Source organism: Schistocerca gregaria, chromosome 3, assembly GCF_023897955.1.
Source record: "Schistocerca gregaria isolate iqSchGreg1 chromosome 3, iqSchGreg1.2, whole genome shotgun sequence".
NCBI lineage: Eukaryota > Metazoa > Arthropoda > Insecta > Orthoptera > Acrididae > Schistocerca > Schistocerca gregaria.
In genome coordinates this window covers 515,911,198-515,934,854 of record NC_064922.1, presented here as the reverse complement: position 1 = coordinate 515,934,854, position 23,657 = coordinate 515,911,198, and the positions used below count along the sequence as shown (strand labels likewise).

Genomic DNA, 23,657 nt, shown 5'->3' with positions numbered 1-23,657 from the left:
GTGGAGTATTCAGTGCTGGGCTGCCTCCATCTCCACAGACCCTGTCACCACCACCATCTTCAAAGGTGTCACCATCAGCGAGTGACTGCCCAGATGGGGACATGGATACATGACCATCTTCACCAGTGCTCCCTTATGTTGTCTGGCAGAGTGGGCACTGTACCTGTCCTTGCCTGCACCACTCCAGACCACATTCCCTTGTGACAGCAAGACAGTCGCTCCAGCAGTCATCATCTGCCAATGAAGAGACGGATATCTCCACAGTGAACACTTTTCCACAAAGGGGAAGGAGTGTTGTAACCCTGTAGTGTGAGCATGCATAATCAAACAGAATGCAATACAAGTGGCTCCATAACCAGCATAGAGAGGCTGCCTCGCAACATGGACAGATGGCACAGCAAGTGCTGTGTCATGTGCGCAACAGCCCAATATAAACCCAGAATGCCAGTACCTTGGCCTCATTTATGTTTACTTGCTTACAGAATGCTCACCTAATACTGTATTTTGATGTGTTCTATAGTTATGAGACTTTGTGCGGTTCTATACTTCATTCAGAATTATTGTGATCTCTTCCTGTGGAAGCAGAATAAAACATAGTTGGTGTTACCTCTGATATTGTGTCTATACAATGTTACAACAAATAACATATTGTAACAATTTTAAGTTCAAAGTATAGTGCTTTTCATATGTAATTATGTTGTACTTTTTCATTATATTTATTCACATAAAGATTTTAAAACAAGAAATATTTATTGTTCTTTGTATTACAACTGATTTTTTTTTACAATCATAAATCATCACTATTGACATTTATTGCAAACAATTTTTATTTAAGAGTGAGTTTTGCATACAAAATGACCAGACATACTGCATGCCATTGTTGTGGAGCTGTTTTACTACCTGTCACAGACATTGCGAAACTGATGCATCTCTTTTTCTTGAAGACTCAATGAAACTGAAGTTGAGGATGGTGGGTACTGGAGATGTAGAAATGCTTCCAGGTCTATTGGGAGACAGGTAATTTTTCTTCTGGAAGATCAACAATGCAGGAAAAGATAGACTGCTACTTACTGTAAAGATGACATGGTAAGTTGCAGACACGCACAATTAAAGACATGTTCCTTCATTAATTCAAGGGAACACATACTCAAGAAATTTCTGCATAAAATAGGTCTTTTATTTCCTTTTAGCATTACATATATCACCTGTGTATTCCCTCCAGCTATATTTGTAATGGTGAAAAATGTTGATAAGGGCCACCTTCTTGTTGTTTTGGCTCCAATATATGAATCGCATTGTCCAATGTGTCCACTCCATCTTTGGCCCTATTATCGTCCAGAATATTATCTGCTTTTCCATTTTCATGTCTATATCTCAACTATCATGCTTTCTTGACATCAAATAACTGGTTTATTTATTGTGGTTACATATATACACAAGTGTTTGGCCTTTCTGATAACCAAATGCTGAAGAACCTCAACTTTTTAGGCAAAAATTTTAGAGAGTGATGACTTTTTTTTTCATTGTTCCTGGAAGCGTATACTTTTTTATACAAGATATTTGACCATGGACAAAGAGTTAATGAAGAACAATGTGACTGAAAATAATCGGAAAGGAAGTGCTCGCACACTCTATTCTGTACAACAGCCAGGCATACTCTGACTAAATTGTTTATGGGCATGAATGTACCACAACATAAGGATGAGGGGGGACAAGTGGCAAGACAAATATTGACACAAGGAAGAGCTGGTGCCTATTTTGAGAAGCTGACCAGAAGTGATGGTCAGTTAACAGCACAATCAGTGGGACAACTGGAGGAGGGGGGACGGGGGTGGGGGGGGGGGGAGAGGATAATAGTGACATCACACTTTTTGCAGATTATATATTTGGGACCCATAATAAGCAGGAGTAACTGGAGATATTGAATGTATACAAATAAGGGCTGCATGAATTTTGACGGGTTTGTCTGATAGTTAGAATGGTGTCACAGAAATGCCCAAACAACGAAAAGTGAAGATAGGTGCTAGCTATCCTGTGAATGCATACTAACAAAGTTTCAAGAACCAGGAATCTACTAATATACTACAATCCCCTTGTTTATCATTTCTGGAGGGAATGCAAAGACAAGATTAGACTAATTACAGTGTGCACAGAGGCACTGAAATAGTAGTTCTTCCTGTGTTCCATATGAGTTAGGAACCTGTGACATTCTGGGAATTACCCTCTGTCATGCACTTCACAGTGGTTTGTGGAGTGTAAAATTAGTTAGTTTAATGTTCCATGGTTTATCTTACATGATAAGTCATAATGATGTTGAATAAATCATTTTCCATTCCATTGCAAATTAATCTGTGAATCTGGCTAGGTGCTGAACATTAATATGTCTCTTTTTTTTCTTCTTCTTTTTCAATACACGTCATTTTTCTTTCTGGTATTGTAATTATGTACAGTATTGTTCCTTTTGAACTGTAGTGGATTATTTATCACAAATTTCATGAGGGAATAAATATACTGTAAAGCAGTAGTCAGGACGCCCAACTCTTTAAAAAATGTTGTTGTTGTCGGTTGTTTTGGGGAAGGAGTCCAGACAGTGAGGTCAACAGTCTCATCGGATTAGGGAAGGACGAGGAAGGAAGTCGGTCGTGCCCTTTGAAAGGAATCATCCCAGCATTTGTCTGGATCGATTTAGGGAAATAACGGAAAACCTAAATCAGGATGGCCGGACACAGGATTGAACCGTCGTTCTCCCGAATGCAAGTCCAGTTTAAATGATGTCTACTAGGTGAAAGGGTGAGCACTACATTATTGTTACAGCATGCTTTTGAGCAATGAAGACTTTGTTTCTTAAAGATGAGTTACCCCAGAACATAATTCCATACAATATTATTGAATGAAAATACGAAAATTATGTCATCTTACTGATTTATCTGTTCTCCAAACTTGCAATGAATCTAATGCAAATATGGTTGAACTAAGCTGTTTTAGGAGTGCCCAAATGTGCTATTTCCAATTTCATTTCTCATCAAAATGGATGTCTAAGCAATTCGAAGTTATCACTCTATTTATTATTTCCTCACTAAATGTTGTATTTGCCATTGGTGTAGTGCCCCCAGATGTACAGAACTGAATACATTGTCCCTTTTTAAAATTGAGGTTGAGACCATTCACAGAAAATCAAGGAATGATACTTTAAAGAACATTGTTTACCATTTCTTCTGCTTCTGTTTGTATGCTTGGACTGATTACAATACTAGTGTCATCTGCAAAAAGAACTTATTTTGCCTGTTGTATATTAGACAGAAGATTATTTACATACATGAGCAACAATAGTGGACGTAAGAGTAAGCCCTGTGGAACCTCAAATGTGATTTCTTCCCAGTTAGAATTACATCTCTGATCTCTATTAGGTGAATTACTAAGCACAACTTTCTGCATTCTTTTGGTTAAATAATACTTTATCAATTGGTTGACTATGCCATCAATTCCATAAAACTTCAATTTATCTAAGAGAATACTCTGTAGGTTGTAGAAAGTACCAAAAGGAGTTATTTCATTATTAAATGCTCGTAAATTTTGATGAGTGAACATGTAAATGACATTAACTGTAGAGCAACTCTTCTGAAACCCCAACTGTGATTTTCCAAGGATACTATTGTTGCTAAGGTGAGATAATATTCTAGAAACCACCACCTTCTCAAAAATTTTGGAAAATGATGTCAGAATTGTAACAGACATCTTGCCTATACCTTTCTTAAGGGGGGGGGGGGGGGGGGTAACAATGGCACATTTCAGCCTCTCTGGAAAAATTCCTTGAGTTAATAATTCTTTACACATTTTGGATAAGACCTGGGTTATTATGTGGGAACAAATCTTTAGTACTCTATTGGAAACACCATCCAAATCATATGAGCTTTTATTTCCGGGAATGAATAACTTTCTTAGTTTCAGAAGGAGAAGCTGATGATGCACACATATCACTGAATATTATAAGAGTTACTTGTTCAATATACTACTGTGATTTTTCGCTTGAACTGCCTGTCCCTATACTTTCTACTGTATTTTAAAAAATGATTATTAAATATATTTGGTTCGTGTTACTCCTCATTTATAGCCCTTCAACTCAGTTCAATAGTGATGTTACTTTGTTCTGTAGCTGGTTGTTCTGTCTCTTATTTCACTACAGTCCATATAACCTTAATTCTTTTCTTGGAATTATTTTTTATGGCACTATGTGTGTTTCTTGACTTTTTATTAACCTTTTGCAGTAATTTTGAGTAGTTTTCATAGTTTGCAACTATTGCAGGATTCTTAACTTGTTCTTGCAAACAGATAAAATTCCCCTTTCCTTTCACAAGATACGTGAAGCTCTCTAGTGAGTCATGCTTTTTTATGTGGTTGCTTGGTTCCACTGTCTTCATCCACTTGTGTTGGAAAGTTAAAAGTTAATTACTGAGATCGAATTGTATGATCTAAATAAGGTTTCCAGATAATTTTTGCTATCAGAATCCTTCAGAAAATCTACACTGAAGTCACCACAGATTAGTAAGTGCTTGATGCTGTCTGACAGATAGCACAGAAAGGAATCCAGATTCCTCATAAACAGTTCAAAATTTTCCGCTGGGGACCTGTATACTGTTACAATAAAAGTATTCATTCACAAGTACACTCTTCTATGCGCTGATCACTACAAAATATACTCGCCTCAATGTTTCTGAACTTGTGTTCTGTTTTAAAACTCCTTCTTTTCTCTATTAGTTTTGCATGAGTAAAGTGATATAATGTAATCTTTTATATGCTGGAAATAAGAAGCTGAATATGAATAAAATAATGCAAGCTGGGGAATAAATGCACTCTGATGGAGGAGTGGGTAGCATACAGATAGATGAATCTGACAAGAAATTATACTAACTGAAGTACAACAAATCAAAAGGGGTTGATGAAATAACTACGGGACTTCTGAATGGTATGGCAGAAGAAATACATTATCAAATGTATAAACAGGAATGTGTTATTATACACTCAGCCAGTTACATGCATACTTCATAAATGTATTAGAGTTCCCATTAAAAGACAGTTTCTACCAACATATGCAGTCAATACTGAACAATGATCTTATATTTGAAAACATCATAACAAAAATTCTGCCTACAGTGATACTTTCAAGAGTGGAGGATAAAGTAGGAGCTATCCATAAAGAAGATCAGTTCCATTTCAGAAGAAATAGAGAACAACAGAAGCAGTGCTAGCACTTAGGTATTTCTTAAAAAAGAGAATGAATAAGGATTTGCATATATTTACAGCTTTCGGCACTGAGGCATGGGAATACCGTTTTCAAGATACTAAGAGAAATTGTATGAAGGAGATATGATTGCAGCGAGATTTTTATAGAGCAAGAACAGTATGTCAGAACAAGGAGAGGCACGTGAATGGGTGCTCCTCAATATTATTCAACACTCACATCCAAAAATCACTAGAGGAAATCAGATCGCAACAAAATGTTAAGATTTTAAGATGCCATACCAATATTGATAGAAAATAAGGGACAATCAAATGATAAGTTGCTCAAGAAAGAGTCTACAATGAAAAATAGAACATACAAAATACAAGTTTTATGGGTTAATTGTTGTCTTTTGTAACTGTAATAAAAGGCTTATTAAGAACAGATGCATTTCACTTTATTCTAAAGCTTCTTTAGTGATCAAGGTGTTCTCTTCTTTCCCCTCTTCATCTTCTATATGTATGTGTTGAGTTTTTGCACACAGCACTTTAACCACAATTAATACAATCACATTTTTATGTTCTCAACACATAAATGTGAATATATTACATGCAGCGAAAGTGCTGTGTTCAAAACTCTCTTACTATAATGTGAAACACGTCTGGTATAAACGCAAGAATAAAAAAAGAATCTACTGAAGACATTTGTGAAGTGTGTGTTGTTTGATGGGAGCAAAACAAGGATAGCGGAAGCACTGAAGAGGCAAAGGATTGAAGCCAATGAAATGTAGTACATTGTCACATCCAAAATATATACAGGGTCACAAGCATAACAAATTAGGTGCAGAGACGAAATGGAATAAAACCAGATTTGTAGACAACAATATGGAGGCATGATGAAAAGAATACTACAGGGTACAAAGGAAGGAGAGAACAGCAGACAAAGACTTGGGCGGATATTCACTGAGATACTGGAAATGGATAAAAGATGTAACAGTAACTTCAACATTAAGAGAGAGGCTACAGTCGAAGCAATGTAAAGTGGCTTCTGTAAACCAACTGATAAAGAACATTGTGTTGAACAAATTTAATTTTGAATACAGATTACTACTGAAAAAAGGTTCTTTGGTTGAATCTTACACGACTTAAAACATTCACCAATATGTGACATGACACATAACAGCTTCCTGGATGAAAATAAAAATTGTGCAAGGAATCACCTAAGACTTCAGTTCTGAGTAAACTATTAAGAAAGCAAACATGCTACCAGTTCCATTGACGCACTGGAATTTTTATATTCATTAGTTTACAAACAATGTGTCATGTAAAATTTGGAAGTATGAGAACAATACATCTAAAACCTGTGTAATGGAAATCAGAGGCTGAATGCAGCCTGAAGAAAAAGTTACCGACAGTTGATAGTTGCTGTTAATAAGGGGTTTTTTTCTGTTTTTTCATTCCAATGGTAGCAATTATCCAACCCGAGCACCAAAACTGAAACACTGATGGAAATTAAGTTAAGAAAGAATGAACCATGGCACAATGAAATTAAAATGCAGCAGAAAGGTTGGCATCAGTGTGATGGAACAAGGTTATTTAGAAAAGACAAGAATGAAAAGTAATGCCAAAAATAAATACAAAAGCTTATCACATTGATAAAGTTTGCTTGCTGCGACAACACTGTCTCCACAAACAAGTAATATCATAAGCAGCATTCACCAATATTTCGGTGTTATTCATATTTATGATAGTGCTACATTTTTCGATAGCATTGTTATTTCTCATTATAGAAACATTAACATATTGTTCTTAAAAATTAAGCCATTTTGATGTTATTCTAAAATAACAATCATAATTTTTGCATGAGTGCAAGCATTAAAATATTGTGAATTTCAAATGATCCTACCAAAGTTAAAATCTGATACTGATCGGTTCAACCGACCTGTAAAGTATATGGGCCATTAGTGTATATTTTACAGTATGCTTACGTCATTAATCAATGTATCTGAACTAATACAAATAAAGAAAGAGGATACGCTAAATAAAAAAAAAATCTCCCTTCCATACTACTAGCAAGAGTATTACTTTTATTTTGGGTGTAACTGAAATGAATAGTTAGCTAATGCCTCATGTCAGAGCATTAATGTAATTCATCAACGATACATCAGTATCGCACTTTCGATTAGAATTTGTTAGTGGGCAATACACACATTTTACACTCTTAGGAAAAAAAAGGCACTAAACTGAAGTCGACTACATGCACTCATCTTCCGTAGGAAAAAAGTGAATGGTATATCTCAAAATGAGTTCGCTTTGACTGTTGAATATATCCAAATAAATGTTGGAACTCACATTTTTATTTGAACAGAATATACTCAAAAAGATTAAAATGTGACCAACACTCCTAGCTCTACAGCTGACATCTCAAAAAAGGAATTGACTATTTACAACAACTTCTTTTTAAGATCTATTAGGTCATCACACAAATGAATCCTGTAACATATTATTCATAAAAACTTTGAGGTTTGCCGATGACATTGAAATACTGTGAGAGACAGCAAAGGGCTTGGGAGAGCAGTTGAATGGAATGGACAATGTGTTGAAAGTAGATATACAAAGAACATAAACAGAAGCAAACCAAGGATAATACAATGTAGTCTAATTACATCAGGTGATGCTGATTATTAGATTAGGAAACAAGACATTGAAAGTAGTGGGCCTATGTGAGTTTTTTTCTATTCAGACAGCAAAATAGCCGATGATGTAGAGAATATAAAACAGAGACTGGCAATGGAAAGGAAAGTTTTTCTGAAGAAGAGAAATCTGTTAACATAGAACATAGATCTAATATTCTGAAGTGTAGCCATGTATTGAAGTGAAACATGAACAAAAATAGTAATGGAGGGAAATTTGTGGAGTTAAAGTTGTAGAGGGAGGCCAATTGATGAATACAATAAGCAGATTCAGAAGGAATGTAGCTTGCAGTCAATATTTTGAGGTGAAGAGGCATGCACAGGATAGAGTAGCATGGAGAGGAACAGCAAACCAGTCTTCACACTGAAGATCACCACCACTACCATCACTGCCACAGCAATAACAGTTTACAATTAACTAGGCCTTACTAACAGTATGATTATTTAACACAAAGAAGAATGTAGGCACTTGCTGTATTACTCACCTTTGTTTGAACTTAGACCAGCAATAGCTTTGTCACCAACAAGAAGGGATGGTCTTTTCTCGGCTAAACCAGGAACTTCTAGTGCTAGGAATTCTGCACCTGGGCCAGTAATCCTGAAGGTCACATTTTTTAGGTCATACTGCCTCATCTTAATGGTTTCTGAAATTTCTTCCAGGTGCAACAGTGTGTGGAAAAAATCACTGTAATTTATAAAACTGAGAATGTCAGATAAATATGGAACAACACTTGTTAAGCTTTCACTTCGTTCAATGCCACTTTTTCTTTGACTTTCAACTGTATAAACAAACTGCCAAAGATATTTTGGCACTACATATTGACCTATTCGAACAGGCACAAAAGGTGGTGCCTTCTTAGGCTTCACACCTGTAATAAGCAATCTGCCACTTACATCATTCTCTCGTTTGATTGCATCTAATGTATCAAATTTCATTTTACCAGACTGTGAATTTCTAAAATTATTACTCTGTGAATCATCTCTCACCCTCACTTCCACTGCAATCTCTATTTTGAAGCCCTTAAAAACAAATCTGAATTTCTCTGTGTGGCAACCTGCATATCTTCCATGGCAAATAAAATAATAGGAAAAACTTTTTCCAGGGTGCAACACTATTAGTTTATCAATACTTGGAGACTTCAAACGAAGCTGTGACCATGACATTTGACTTAAAAATTGACAAAATTTCACTACCTGTTTTGTTTGTCCAGTGTTCAGCAAAGTAACTGAGATTTCTTTTTCTTCGCCTATCTTCAGTTCGCCAGATTGTAGAACAGCAGGAGTAACAGTGACACCATTTAAAGAGACTGATTCCAAAACAGGTTTCTTCTGTTCTGCTTTACTTTTGTTGTAGTTGTGTTGTCCTGTGTTGCTTGTATGCAATGGGACAACGCTAAGAGCACGCCACAATACCGACTGCCTTGTACTTTCAATCGCCTCAACTATAACTTCGTCACGTAACTCAGGTAAGTAACCTGGTTCACAGACTTCCTTGCTGAAATATATCGACTTGTCCACGAGACCATCACCTGTACTTTCGAAACTTGTTATGCGTCCGGTGACAATACGTGATCGCAACGCTCGTACGGAAAATAAATGTAAAATTTCTCCTTCGAAATTTGCTATACTACCATCCAATTCAACAAGAGCATCAATTAGTATCCAGTCTCCTGAAATCAGACACGAAGAAAACGCGTTTAAAAAAATACACAAACTAACATTGGATGTATTGGAATATCCTTTGTAATACACAAACCTTCAACGGGTATGAAGTCACAAGGGACGTCATCCAAGCTAAATTTGAGTTTATCTGATATAATGACATTTCTGCCATCTCTGCTTATTACTTGTCCAACAATACTCCTCGACAGGGTCTCTCGCTTTTCAATTAATGGCTCAGAATTTTCCCAGTTTTCTTCTTGTATAGAGTAAATTTTCTTAACTCTCCATTCGTCCGACGGCCTTAAACGGAAGGCAAGATATTCCAATTTGTTTCCGACCTTTATATTGCGGTATGCAGGATCTTTTAAATCACAATACACCTCATCATCAATCAGGGCATAATCCGAATGTACATGAGTTACTACTCCCACTCTGTAACAGCAACAACTGTCTTTGGAAAGGTCTTGTACAACACTACCCTCAATTTCTGACGGAGCACACGATTCATTACTGGCTGCATTCTGCTCTAATGAAGACAGAAGATCAACAACACTAAAATCTTTTTCTGAAGTTTCTAATTCCGAATCTGTGGAACCTAGTAAGTACCTAGATAATTTTGCAACAATTGAAATCATGTCTACGTAAAAGCTAGCCTCACATTCCAAAATATAAGAATAACTCTGAATGCCAGATTTTAATGCTACCATCCGTAAATTATATCACTCATAATTTATTTACACAACAAAGTGCCTTAGAATCACTGTACAATACACGCGCGTTTCAGAGATGTCCGCGACAAATGTAAACACAAATATGGAACACTTGTTGCCCAAGCAGTTAACACTATGAGCAGAGATGTAAAACATTTTATTTATTTATTCGTCCGTATGACTCTAAAAAATTTACATTGCGAATAATTGTAGCGTAAATAGCTATACGTGACCATTATTTCTGGCAAAATGGTGCCTCGTCCATAGTCAAATAATTAAAAAAATAGTAATAACATAGTAGCAGAACAGTCTAATAGTGAGAATCTTTGTTGACATAAATAGTTTGACGTGAAAACTTAGTGCGTCGGCGAAGTGAGTAAGCTTTTGTGTTGAAGAGCTTTGGGTCTGTTAAATCATGTTTGTTGTGGTAAATGCTGTAGAAAGGTAGAGGAAAACGTTTTGCAGCGAGCTGAGGAGTTTGATGGCATATTTGCTACAGTAGTAGTTTCCGTGCCAGTAAATTGAAGAGAACTTTTGATAATACTGTTAGCAAAATGTCAAAGGCACCGTGTGAGGTTTCAAGTAATGTGCCAAGTAACGAGGAAATTATAGCAGAATTAACTAAAGATCTGGAACAGTGCGCAGTTAAAACGAATTCTGTGAACGGTGACACACCTTCTACACTAGAGCATGGTAGTGTTGACTCTATATTGACTACACCAGTAAATTGTGATGACGCAATTATCAGCAGTGTTTCGGACGAGAAAGCGAAAGAAGGCAAGGTAACAGATGATGCTTATAGGTTGGACGATGATGAATCAATCCTGCACGACGATTATGATACAGTTGATGAAGAGGCTCTTAAAATCGCAGAAGCTACTTATTCAGACGACGAGAAGAAGGTTGTTACATTTTCACAGAATAAAATCTTCTTCACATTTTAGATTAAGGTTAGGCCTAAGTTCCTGGAAGTACGTGTTGGTACAGTTATTCATTAGCGGGTGCGTGTTATAAAACTTTGTGCCTTTACGAAGCATGTGATGTCTTGTTCTGCTGTGCGATGTAAGTATCCTCAAAAATGAGAACAGCACCCCATCAGTAGTCACATTGGCATTTATGGTTTACTTAGTGTACTTGATGTGAATGTACTATAAAACAGAAATCTTCCAGTCACCAGTTACAAATCTGTTAGCATGTCGATATAATTTTTATAATTCTTGATGTTCATAGCTTAATCTCTGTCACAGTTTGTTTTTTACCTGCTATAATAAATAACAGCTAATAGATTCACTGAAGCCCTCGAGCTTTGATAACTTCGAGCAATATTATCGATTTATTAGCCTATTTGATGTTAATTAATATGGTACTCTTTATATGACAAAAAAATTATTTACATTAACAAAACGATTTACTGCGCCTGTGGTGATGTGCTGTTGTCAGACAATACTGTTTCTCACCATAGTGTTCTATAAGATTAGATAGCCGGATGCTTACAGGAGAAATGAAGAATGTAATTTCTCTTTTTATTTATACCTAATGATAGGGTGCTTCCAACATGTCAGCTGCAGAAGAGGCACTTCTATCATTATACTGAGTATCCCATTGACAAATTTAATTAAGAAAAAATTTTATACCCCTATTAGCAAATGGGTCTCTAAATTTTATGTAAGCAACACTGCATTAATGATGAATCTCACAAGAATGTTCTTCTGTGCATAGTACATTTCACAACATATATAGTTTCTGGATCAACTGTTAAAAAATTCGGTAACATAGCATTTGACGCTATGTGTATATTAATTTTCAGAAGAGGCATTTGTTGTGTAATTGGTGCTCTAGGTTTGGTTGAAGTGTAAAACAGTTATGGAAAAGAAGTTTAGTTGTTGAGTAGTTCTCATTGTCTAGCTATGCAGAAATTTCAGGAATTTGAGAACGTGTTTCCATTTTCGTATTCACATTAGTGCTTCGCTCCAGCTCTGGATTGTCTTAGGGAAATTGTTATTGCTGCATCTACCTTTTAGGGTGCTTTTGTTGTCTTTGTTGTTTCTTGCTGGTTGAACTCCCTAACGTCAGATAATTCTTTCTTATTACCTTCCATAATACCTATAATTGCAAAAAAGGTTGGAAATTAAGGAGATGGGGCCTGGCTAAACTGATAGAACCAGATGTTGGAATTTTTTAGATGGAGCATTAGGGAATGATAAACAGAACAAATGAAATGAGTACACTATAAGACAAATGGGTAGCTTTGAGAAATGAAATAGTGAAGTCAGTAGAGGAAAAAATAAGTAAAAAGACAAGGCCTAGTAGAAATCCTTGTGTAATGTAAGAGATTTTGAATTTAATTATTGGAAGGATAAAATATAAAAATTCAGTAAGTGAAGCTGGTGATGAGTAATACAAACATCTAAACAATGAGATTTGCAGGAAATGCAAAATGCTTAAGCAGAAATGGCTAGAGGACAAATCTAAGGATTTAGAAGCATGTATCACTAGGGAAAGATAGATACAGCCTACAGGAAAATTAAAGAGGTCTTTGGAGAAAAGAGAACACCTTATATGAATATCAAGAGCTGAGATGGAAAATTAGTCCTAAGCAAAGGAGGGAAAGCTGAAAGGTGGAAGGAATATATAGAGTCTTTACAGTGGAGATGTACGGGAGGGCAATGTTATTGAAATGGAAGAGGACATAGCTGAAGATGAGATGGGAGATGAATTTGACAGAGCACTGAAAGACCCAAGTTGAAACAAGGCCCTGGGAATAGATGACATTCCGTTAAAATTACTGATAGCTAGCCATGACAAAACTCTTCCATCTGGTGAGAAAGATGTATGAAACAGGCAAAATCCCTCAGACTTAAAAAATAATATAACAATTCCAATTCTAAAGAAAGCAGGTGCTGACAGATGTGAATACTACTGAACTATTAGTTTAGTACAGTTGGGGGAAAAAAAAAAAAAAAAAAAAAAAAAACCTCATATGAATTCTTAACGGAAAAATGGAAAAACTGGTAGAAGCTGACCTCGGGGGAGGTCAGTTTAGGTTCTGGAGAAATGTAGGAACACATAAGGCAGTACTGACGGTATGACTTCTCATAGAAGATAGGTTAAGGGAAGGCAAACCTATGTTTATAGCATTCGGAGACTTAGAGTAAGCTTTCGACAATTTTGAGTGAAATGCTCTCTTTGAAATTCTGAATGTAGCAGGGATAAAATCCAGGGAGCGAAAAGCTATTTACAACTTGCACAGAAACCAGGTAGCAGTAATAAGGGTTGAGGGCATGAAATGGAAGCAGTGGAGAAGGGAGTGAGACAGGGTTGGGTGTAGCCTATACCTGATGTTATTCAGTCTGTGCATTGAGCAAGAAGTAAAAGAAACAACAGAAAATTTTGTAGTAGGAATTGAAGGCCAGGGAGAAGATATAGAAAGTTTGAGGTTTGATGATGACATTGTAATTCTGTCAGAGACAGCAAAGGAGTTGGAAGAACAGTTGAAGAGAATGGTCGGGTCTTGAAATGAGGATATAAAATGAACATCAACAAAAGCAAAACAAGGATAATGGAATGTAGTGGAATTAAATCAGGTAATGATGATGGAATTGGATCAGAAAATGAGGCACTGTAATAGGAGAGTTTTACTATCTGGACAGCAAAATAGCTAATGACCAAAATAGATAGGATATAAAATCGGCAATGGCAAGGAAAGCATTTCTGAAGAAGAGAAATTTGCTAACATCGAGTATAGATTTAAGTGTCAGGAAGCCGTTTCTGAAAGTATTTGTATGGACTGTAGCCATGCATGGACGTAAAACATTTGACGATAAACAGTTCAGACAAGAAGAGAGTATAAGCTTTTGAAATGTTGTGCTACAGATGAATACTGAACGTTAGGTGGATAGATCACATAACTAATGAGGAAATTTGTGGCACAACATGACTAGAAGAAGGGATTGGTTGGTAGGACATAATCTAAGACATCATGGTTCAAATGGCTCTGAGCACTATGGGACTTAACATCTTAGGTCATCAGTCCCCTAGAACTTAGAACTACTTAACCCCAACTAACCTAAGGACATCACACACGTCCATGCCCAAGGCAGGATTCGAACCTGCAACCGTAGCAGTCCCACGGTTCTGGACTGCAGCGCCTAGACATCAGGGGATCACCAGTTTAGTACTGGAGGGAAGTGTGGGGGTAAGAGTTGTAGAGGGATATTTAGAGATGAATACAGTAAGCAGATTTAGAAGGATGTAGGCTGCAGTAGTTATTTAGAGATGGAGAGATTTGCATGGGATAGTGTAGCATGGAGAGCTGCATCAAACCAGTCTTTAGACTGAAGATCACAACAACAGTACCCACTATATCCTAATTGCTCAGTTATTGAGATGAGAGCTTAGAGCTTCATATGTTCTTTTTGACAACATCTGTGAAACTAGTTTGTTTTTCAATGCTCAATCTGCTTTTCAGTTCCACTGAACATCTCACTGACTACTCATTGAGAATGAGGCATCAGTTTTTACTGTTTATACATTCAGGAGTGATTACATATTGGGTATGTCATCCAGTATCTATTATTTGATCTTCAGAGAATGGGTAACTTATTCTTGTCAAATGCCTTTAGTATCCTCACCTCTTCTAATTGGTAGAGTGTAGTAGACTTTAATTAATAATATCCAGAATGGTTTTCTCGAAAAGTTAATTGAACTTAGTGCCTTTAAAACTTTGAACTGTTTTCTCATCAACAAAAATGCACACATGGTTAGATATTATTTTCAAAATGAACCTGCTTCAATGTGTAAAGGTTTTCTGTCACAATTTGCTTTAGTTTTAATAGTTCATTTAATCAGAGTTTACGTGTACAAGTGCCTCGATTAATAGTTTTATAGTAGGGAAGCCAAATTAATGCTTGTAATGATTTACACAGCCTGATTGCCATGTAAAAGTGGTGGATCCCCTGTTCTTTAGTGAGATCTGCAAGCTACCTGTTAACTTTCATTTCAATTGCAGCTGCAGAAAGAGGAATGTGCTAGTCAGTGGCTGAAGTTTTTCTTCCATTCTTTTGAGAATCCCATGTGTCTGATCTATTCACATTCACTGCCCTGTGCTTGTTGGAACATTAAACTGATTTTACGTTTGATTCTGAACTATCACCAATAGTCATATTGCTGAGTCCTGTTGCATGCTGGATGTGAACAATACATTCATTTTTCTTGCAGCAGTCCAAAACTTCTTTTCTAATGAACACTGACCCCCCCCCCCTCTCCCCCTCCCCTCCCCCAACACACACAGTTTCCCTTTAATGGCAAGTATTGACACAACTACTGCACTCGGCACACCAACTTCCTTGGCAAAGTGGAAATGGTAACACCAGTTCCCATCAGATTGCCGAAGTCAAGCACTATTGTGCTTGGCTAGTGGTTGGATGAGTGGCCATCTGGGTGTGCCAAGTGCTGTTGGCAAGCATGTTGCACTGATCCCTTGTGATGGCATTTGAGGAGCTACACAACTGAGAAGTAGTGGCTCCAGTCATTAAAATTAACAACAACTGGGAGAGGTGTGTGCTGACCACATGCTCGTCTGAATCTGCATCTAGTGATGCCTAGTGATGATTTGTCTCTACTGTTGGGCCTTCCAAGGCCTGTTCGGGCGGAGTTGTTTTTAGTTTTTCTGTACATGGCACACATTTTAAACATGTAATTTTTACATTCTCTGCATTGTTGTTCATAATCTCACTTGGGATCTGCGGAAAGAATGTTAGCATGTGAATTCTTTTGTAAAAATGTGTTTTTATTATTTTTGTTTTTCAGATATGTTCTATAGCACCGTTCATCACCATCATATTTCATCAGTTCACATCATCGTTGAATTTTTTCAGATTAGTTTCCTGTGGTTGATCATTAGCCTATACCTCTTCATTTGTTTAAATGCACTTCTGCACAAACTGGTTCTGACAGTGTTCTGTATCACAAGTATATTCATTGTTAAAGATTTTTAAGCCAACAGACCACTGTTGTCTTGTCTGGAATGTGCTGCTCTTCATAATGAAATGTAATGTGAGAAGTCTCAAACATGTTGCAGTACTGTCTTTTTGTGTACTGATAGTGTTGTTTGAAGTTTTTAGGCTATCCTTTATCTTGCTTCATCTTGTACTATATCAGCTGAGTGACATTATTGTCTTGTAACAAAGTTTCAGTGAATTTCCTGCTTGGCACTTTGAGGTGAAGTGTCGGGTTCCTATGATGTGTGATATTTATTAACTGCTGTAACACTGATTCCTCTGCTCAGGGTGTAATTGGTGGGTCAGGCGTAAGATTCCAGAAAAGTATGTCACAGCTGGTGGTGGGAGTTCATGACGAGGGTAGCAGAGATGTCTTGACCTCAACTCTTCGTGTAGCCTGTCCGTTCCGTCTGCTGTTTCTTCTGCTTTGAATAGAGCTGTCTTGATGGATTTGTGCTGTTGCCAGATCCCATGTACAGATTAGTTGAAAACAATTGTCCCAGTTGACAAGATTGTCATATATTTATATCTCCATTGTGTCTTTGAAGACAGTTCCAGAGCCTACTGGCGTGGCGCAGCCCCTTCATCTGTTCAAAATCAAATATATGTCCACTGTTGATGCTGTGCTCTGCTACCATGGAGTTGTTTGTTTGGCTGAGGCAGATTCTCCTGACATGCTATATGCAGCACTGTGAGTTGCAGTGCTACTTACCAAACTCGCACCTGATACTAGAAATGTCAGGTGTTCATAGTCCTAGTTGATCTATGTCCTTGATTTTGTCTGTTGGGTGGAAAATGTTTTTGTGTGGTGTTTCTCCATGATCCTGTTAATCTTTGGTGTGGGTGGCTCTGTACACAGAACGAGCATCATGTGTGTGGTTTCTTCTTCCGGTGTTTTCTTTTTTCCTCTTGTTCTGCCAGAATGCACACCTTATTTTGGTCACCATTCACCTATTCTTATATAAAGGTTCCTGCAGATACTGTAACTTGACAGGCAGACTCTTCTTGTTGAAAATGTTCTTTTGATCCTTATACTGCGGTGTGAGCTCAGAATTTTCTTGCACTGTTTGGTGTAACTTGACAGGCAGACTCTTCTTGTTGAAAATGTTCTTTTGATCCTTTGATCCTTATACTGGGGTGTGAGCTCAGAATTTTCTTGTGCTGTTTGGTGCCAACTATTAGCACTATGGTGCAAGTCCATGTGTGTCTCCTTCCTGTAGAAAGAATGTCCCAACATGCCATCATGGTTCTTCTTCATTATAATGACCAGTAACAGTAGGCATACATTTTCTTCCGCCTCCATGGTGAACCTGTGATGTTGTTATAATGACGATAAAGGGGATCCTATGGCACTCCCATCTCTTTCTTCACAGGATTTCACACCACATTGAAATTAAAGGGTTGTTAGTGCATGTCGGACCAGTTTAACTGTGCCCTTATCAAAGTGACCCTTGAAATGTACCATGTAGTGTCTCAGTGGCACCTGTCTGAAGACGGACATGATGTTGAAGCTGACTGGGAGATTCAGGTGCAGGTGCAGGTGAATCTTCAGGAGCAGCTTCACAACTTCTGTCGAATTTTTGACTTGTTATGGGTAATGATCTGTGAGAGGTATCACCAGCTGCACCACATGTTGGTGAATTTATTGCATTCACTATAGGACGTAGTGGGACTCTCCCACTGTGTATTTTCAGGAGATCGTGAAGCCATGATGGTGCCTGTGTTCTGGAGTAAAGCAGTCTGACACTATCCTTCTCTTAAGCTGAGCTGTTTAGGTGTGGTGTGGTCTTCTGCATCATAGGTGGTGTAGAGTCCTTATCCACTTCTTTGTTTTCCAGATGCTGTAGTAATTGTCTGTATTCATCTAGTAATCATCTGACCTTAATAACACCGTCATGTGTCTTTTGTCTGCTGTGGTTCACGAGGAATATTCAGTTTAAGTTGTCAGCTTTGGCCAGTGATGTAATCTTAATGGCTGCTGCCACATCACTTTTGGTTTGTATATTCACAGTTTTTTTAGTTAGTGAAGCCAATGAATATGAAAGCAATAAATAAATAAATAAAATGGTTGTGGTGACTGACTTGTGTGTAGCTTAACACAACATATAGATTAGTTTGGGAAATGACTGTTTGTGAGTAGGTGAAGCAAACGAATGTGATACTAAAAAACCATGATTATGCTGACGGACTGATCTTTGCTGATGCCGTGTGGAAAAATTGCCAAAAACATGAAGTTATAGTTGGCATATTGTTTATGGCATTTGTCACATGTTTCCTATGACACTGGTCAAAAGCTTGTGACTTGTATCAAATGTGGCACTATATCTCTCTCTTGCTGGGACCACTAATTATCACCGTCACTGAGATGTTGGTGTTTGGCATCTTGGCTCTTTCAATGGTCCTGCAGGTCTTCCTTCTCACTTTTTCAGTGACATCACTAATGATTTGCTCGATGCTGCTAATGACCTCAAGTTTATGTAATGCTCTCGGTGCTGATGCAAAATTCAAAGCTTTCAGCAGTATGGTTGTTTTCGTCCAGTAGAACTGTTGATGATCCCTTAATTGGTAGTGGAAATCAATGAAACTTGTTGCACTGTGTTGCGGTAGATCTCTCTGTGTAGAAGCCACTGGTTGCAAAGATGTTTCCATTGACTCGCTTCTAAATGCAGGCGAAAATACTGGATGCAATAAGCAGGTGGCAGCTTGATGCATCGTTTATAACTTTTAAATTATTTGAATAATTTTTATTTTGGTATCATAATTGTTCCTCTCCTCTTTGGATTCTAAAATTTAGTTATTTCCAACTATGTGACGACTGTCATTATGCCATGCATGTTGGACTGCTTAATGGCTGCTAGGACCAACTACGGATATTAGTTATTTCTGAGCTATGGTAGTGAGAATTGGTACAGTGCCACCTTGGTTGAATTAGAGTACAGCAGAATTTTCCATTGTGAGTTTGCATATGACAATGTTATGTTGAATTCATGCTGCAGTGGAAGACAGAGCAAAAAAAAATGTTGGCAAACATTATTCTAATCTCAATTAGCTCAAAGAAGCCAACAAAGTTTAATGTCGCCATTGAAGGGATTATATGCTTCGACTCAAAAAGTTGCTGTTGAGAGGTTTGTGGTTTAATCCAAGGCATTTGGATATAACCTGTAATGATATGCTGCAATGTTTAAGAGACTCAACCTGCTTAGCTCCAATTGATGAACCATCAGAGTACAGTCTTTTTCAACATTGAGGCGCTATAGAGAAACATTCAGGCGTATTATTTGCAATTGTAATAATCCATCCTGATGTTATATGTCACGGGTGAACAATGCTCACATGTTGAAAAAGCATGTGGGAATTCCTTAGCCATGTTGAGTAACTCAGAAGATAGTGATTGGATTTGCAGGGAGCTATGTGTTGTGATATTGCTATGCAGTCACTGAATGTGATTATGATGTGCGGACTTTATATTCCTGTCCAAATATATTGATGAATCTTTTCTGTGGTTTTCCCTAATTTCCTTTGAAGACGCCACAGCAGAGTTTTACTTTCACATCCTTGTAGTGTGTGCTTTCCCCTCTTTTTTACATGAAATTATATTGTTTGTAGTGTATTTTTGATTTGAAGTGGTCCAAGGAAAATAAATAAATAAATGTGCCCTTAGAACCAAAGATAAGTGTGGTATTTTTTTTTCCAGGAAAGGAAAGATGAAGCAGAGAAAATAAAATTATCTGCAAATGATTTGTTTAAAGAAGGCAAACACAAGGAAGCTGCTTTAAAATACACTCTCGCCTTACGGACTTGTCCACTAAAGTATGAGCACGACAGAGCCATCTTATACTCGAATCGAGCAGCAGCAAAAATTAAAATGGTTTGTTGAAAATAAGATTTGTTTTGCTTGTGATTTATGTGTTTTACCATCTGCAAAATGTGAATTTATGCATTTAGGTATAGTCTCTGTTGCATGATACTTATTTCCTACAAGTTACTATATCCTTGTAATTCACCTTCACCATATACCGTAGCAGTAAAGAAGACCACTCACCATGAAGCAGAAGTGTTGAGTTGCTGATAGGTGAACACACACACACACACACACACACACACTCACTCACTCACTCACTCACTCACTCACACCTGCCCTTACATGGTGCCAGCTGGACTAACAGTGCCACTGATTTGGTTCTCAGTAGGTGGATTGGTATGGTGAGGGTAGTGTCATGTGGGATGGGTAGAGAGAGAGGGACGCAAGAGACAGGGAGAGGGAATGAATGTGGGTGTCTAGCATCTCGGAGGTAGGCAGTCGGTTTGTTGGCTAGGAATGTGAAGAGGAGAGGTGGCAGGTATATGAGCTAGCCATGTAATGCACAATTGTAGGGGCCGGCGGGGAACGGCACATGCTGAAGGCAGTGTGGAGACATGAATTGGCAAGGGGTGACAGTATGGAGTAGTGGGAGACGGTTGGATGGAGGGTGCAAGGATAGTGTGTTACCTTATATTGAGGTCAGGATGATTACAGGAGTGGATGATGTGTTGTAAGAAAACATCCTATCTGCATAGTTCAGAGACCAGATGATGCAGGAAAGGGTCCAGATGGCCTGGGTTGTGAAGCAGCCATTGAAATTCAGCATGTTGTGCTCGACTGCGTGTTGTGCCACCAGGCGGTAACTTTGTTGTTGGCAACAGTTTGACAGCTGCCCTTTCATTCTGGTGGACAGCTGGTTAATTGTCGTACTGACATAAAAGGCTGTGCAGTGTTTGTAGCAGAGTTAGTATATGACAAGGCTGCTCTCATGGGTGGCCTGGCTACTTATGACTAGAATAAGCTTATGACAGGACAGGATGGATGGATTGGACAGGTCTTGCACTTTGGTCTTCCACAGGGATTTTATCCTTGTGGCAAAGAACTGGGAGTGTAAATGCCTTAGGGATGGACTAGGATGTTGTTTAGGTTGGGTGGGTGTCAGAACACCACCTTAAGGAAGGGTGGAAATGATCTTCTGTAGGATGATCCTCATTTCAGAGCAGGGTGAGTGATAATCAAACCTCTGACGAAGAATATGGTTCAGTTGTTCCAATACGTGTTGATACTGGGTGATAAGAGGGACCTCCTTTGTAGATTTTTTTTCTCTCTTTGTTTGGGTGGGGGTGGGGTTATGTGAGTATACAGCCTGGGAAAATAATTTGTGAACTAGGTGTAGGGGCTATTGTCTGCCTGTGAAGACCTTCATGAGGCCTTCAGCATATTGGCCAAGGGAGTTATTGTCACTGCAGATATGTCGTCCGTGAGTGGTAAGGTGGAAGGGATCTTTTTCATTTGGAAAGGATGGTATCTATTACAATGCAGGTGTTGTTGCTGTTTAGTTGGTTTAATATGGGTGGAGATATCAGAGACATGGGGGTTACTGTCCAGGATGGTGGTAAGTTGTGTAGAGGAGGACCATGTGAAGTGAATGGGAGAGAGGAGGTTGAATTTGCGAAGGAATGTGCATGGTTATCTTGCCCCTGAGTCCAGATCATGAAGGTAACAATGAACTAGAACCAGACTAAGGGTTGGGAGGTTTCCTCCAGATGGCCCATACGAGGATGTCATGGAGATGCCCCTGGCTGTGGTGTGGATTTATTTGTATACCTTTCCTTCAAAGGAAAAGTAGTTGTGGGTCATGATGTGATTGGTAAAGTGTACATGGAATGAAGTGGTGGGATTGATGTCTGAAGGACAGTGGGAGAAGTACTGTTCAGTAGCGGCAAGGCCATGGGCATGAGGGGTGTTGTATAGGGAGGTGACAGCAGTGGTGATTAGGGATCCAGGAGGTAAAGGTTTGGGGGTGGTTGAAATTCAGTGAAGGAAGTGGTTAGTATATTTGCTGTGGGAGGCCAGGGTTTTTTGCAGTTGGTTGGAGGTGTTTCTCAACAAGAGTAGAACTTGCAAATAGTCTTCAAGGGTTTGCCACGGGATGACATTGTGCAAATTTCACAATATTTCCTTGGAGCAATTGTCCGACATCTTCAAGTGGTTGAACCTTGCTGCTTTGTTGGTGGCTAGGTGTGACTGGCAGTATCCGCAAGTTGAAACCCCTGTATATAGAACATGCATATGAAGAATGCCCAAGTGCGGAAATCACGCATGCACAATGATTTGCAGATAGATGGCGCCATACCCAAATGCCCTTTGCTGAAAATTCTGGAGCAGCCCTCCTGTGCATGTGCTATGTTCACTGACAGTGCGGACAGACGTTACTCACTAAAAAACCGTACTAGACCATTGTTATGACAGGTCTGTTATTGAAAAATCTTGTGATTTTCTTATCATCATTTAATAGCACCCAATGCAGGGTTCCAGGTGTTCTCAGTGGAGATCCTATATTCCTTTTGATTAGATTATCAGCTGTACAAATATATATTGCCTCCTTAATGACGCAATCCTTGAAAGATGATGCTGGGGATGAAACCTCTGTCTTTTCATAAATAATGCGATCTCCCATATTCTGACAGTATTCTGTGATTGCCAACTTCTCCAGTTGGTGTAGGTATGTATGAAGTTGATGTTTACCACAGCGGGTCTTGTACTATGTGACATGTCTGGCCTATATATGCCACTCAACATTGACATGTTTGAGTACGGCGCCATCTATCTGCCAGTCACTGTGCATATGCGTTTGTGGTGCAGGTGTTCTATATATAGGCGCATTGACATGCGGATACTGTCAGTCGTACCTAGCCACGAGCAAGGTTCAACCACCTGAAGGTGTCGGACAGTTGCTCTGAGGCAATATTGTGAAATTTGTACATCATCATCTGGCAGCAAACCAATGAAGACTGTTTACAACATATCCTCTGGGAAAGCTTGAAGAGTCACATCTGGTACTCTTATGGAGAGGAGATGGCAAAGAACATATGTAAGTTCGACAAGTTACACCTCAAGAGAGGTAGATTGTTAAGCACCCTTGCATTTTATCTGAGATGCTGCGATAAGCGAATCATTCCCGTGTTTGTGGAATTTAAACTTTGTTGAAAATCACTAATATTCTCATTCCACAGGTCTCAGCCAGTTGACAGAAAGTTTAAGCACAATGTTTGAGGAAGATTAAATAGTGGGAGGGACTGGCGGCAGTTTAGGATGGTATTAGCCGTATGATATTGCTTGTATCTTGGGCAAAATTGCTCCTGAGATTCTCACTGCTGATGTTTGCTATGTGCAGCACTCCGATCCCGGTTTCAGACACACATTTAATTTGCCATAAAGTTTCAAATCGGGGCACACTGAAGACTGAAAATTCATTCTGGAGATATATGGTTGAATTGTTGGCCAGTACGTACCTACAGGAGATGAAATGTCAGTACTGCTGATAGACACACAGAAAAATACACACACTATT

General features: G+C 38.4%; 2 protein-coding genes across 2 annotated transcripts in view; one reads left to right on the top strand and one right to left on the bottom strand.

Moving 5' to 3' along the window:
• The window catches only part of LOC126356174 (probable RNA helicase armi), a 59,682-nt gene extending 49,263 nt beyond the window's left edge, over nt 1-10,419 (bottom strand). The window contains exons 1-2 of the mRNA XM_050006936.1: nt 9,667-10,419; nt 8,396-9,580 (exon numbers count right to left, since the gene is read on the bottom strand). Coding sequence (XP_049862893.1) covers nt 8,396-9,580; nt 9,667-10,279 — 1,798 coding nt within the window. The 5' untranslated portion in view covers nt 10,280-10,419. The remainder of the gene's footprint in view (nt 1-8,395; nt 9,581-9,666) is intronic.
• Nucleotides 10,420-10,602: 183 nt separating this feature from the next.
• LOC126356177 (tetratricopeptide repeat protein 1-like) overlaps nt 10,603-23,657 on the top strand; it is a 33,403-nt gene continuing 20,348 nt past the window's right edge. The window contains exons 1-2 of the mRNA XM_050006941.1: nt 10,603-11,184; nt 19,976-20,149. Coding sequence (XP_049862898.1) covers nt 10,837-11,184; nt 19,976-20,149 — 522 coding nt within the window. The 5' untranslated portion in view covers nt 10,603-10,836. The remainder of the gene's footprint in view (nt 11,185-19,975; nt 20,150-23,657) is intronic.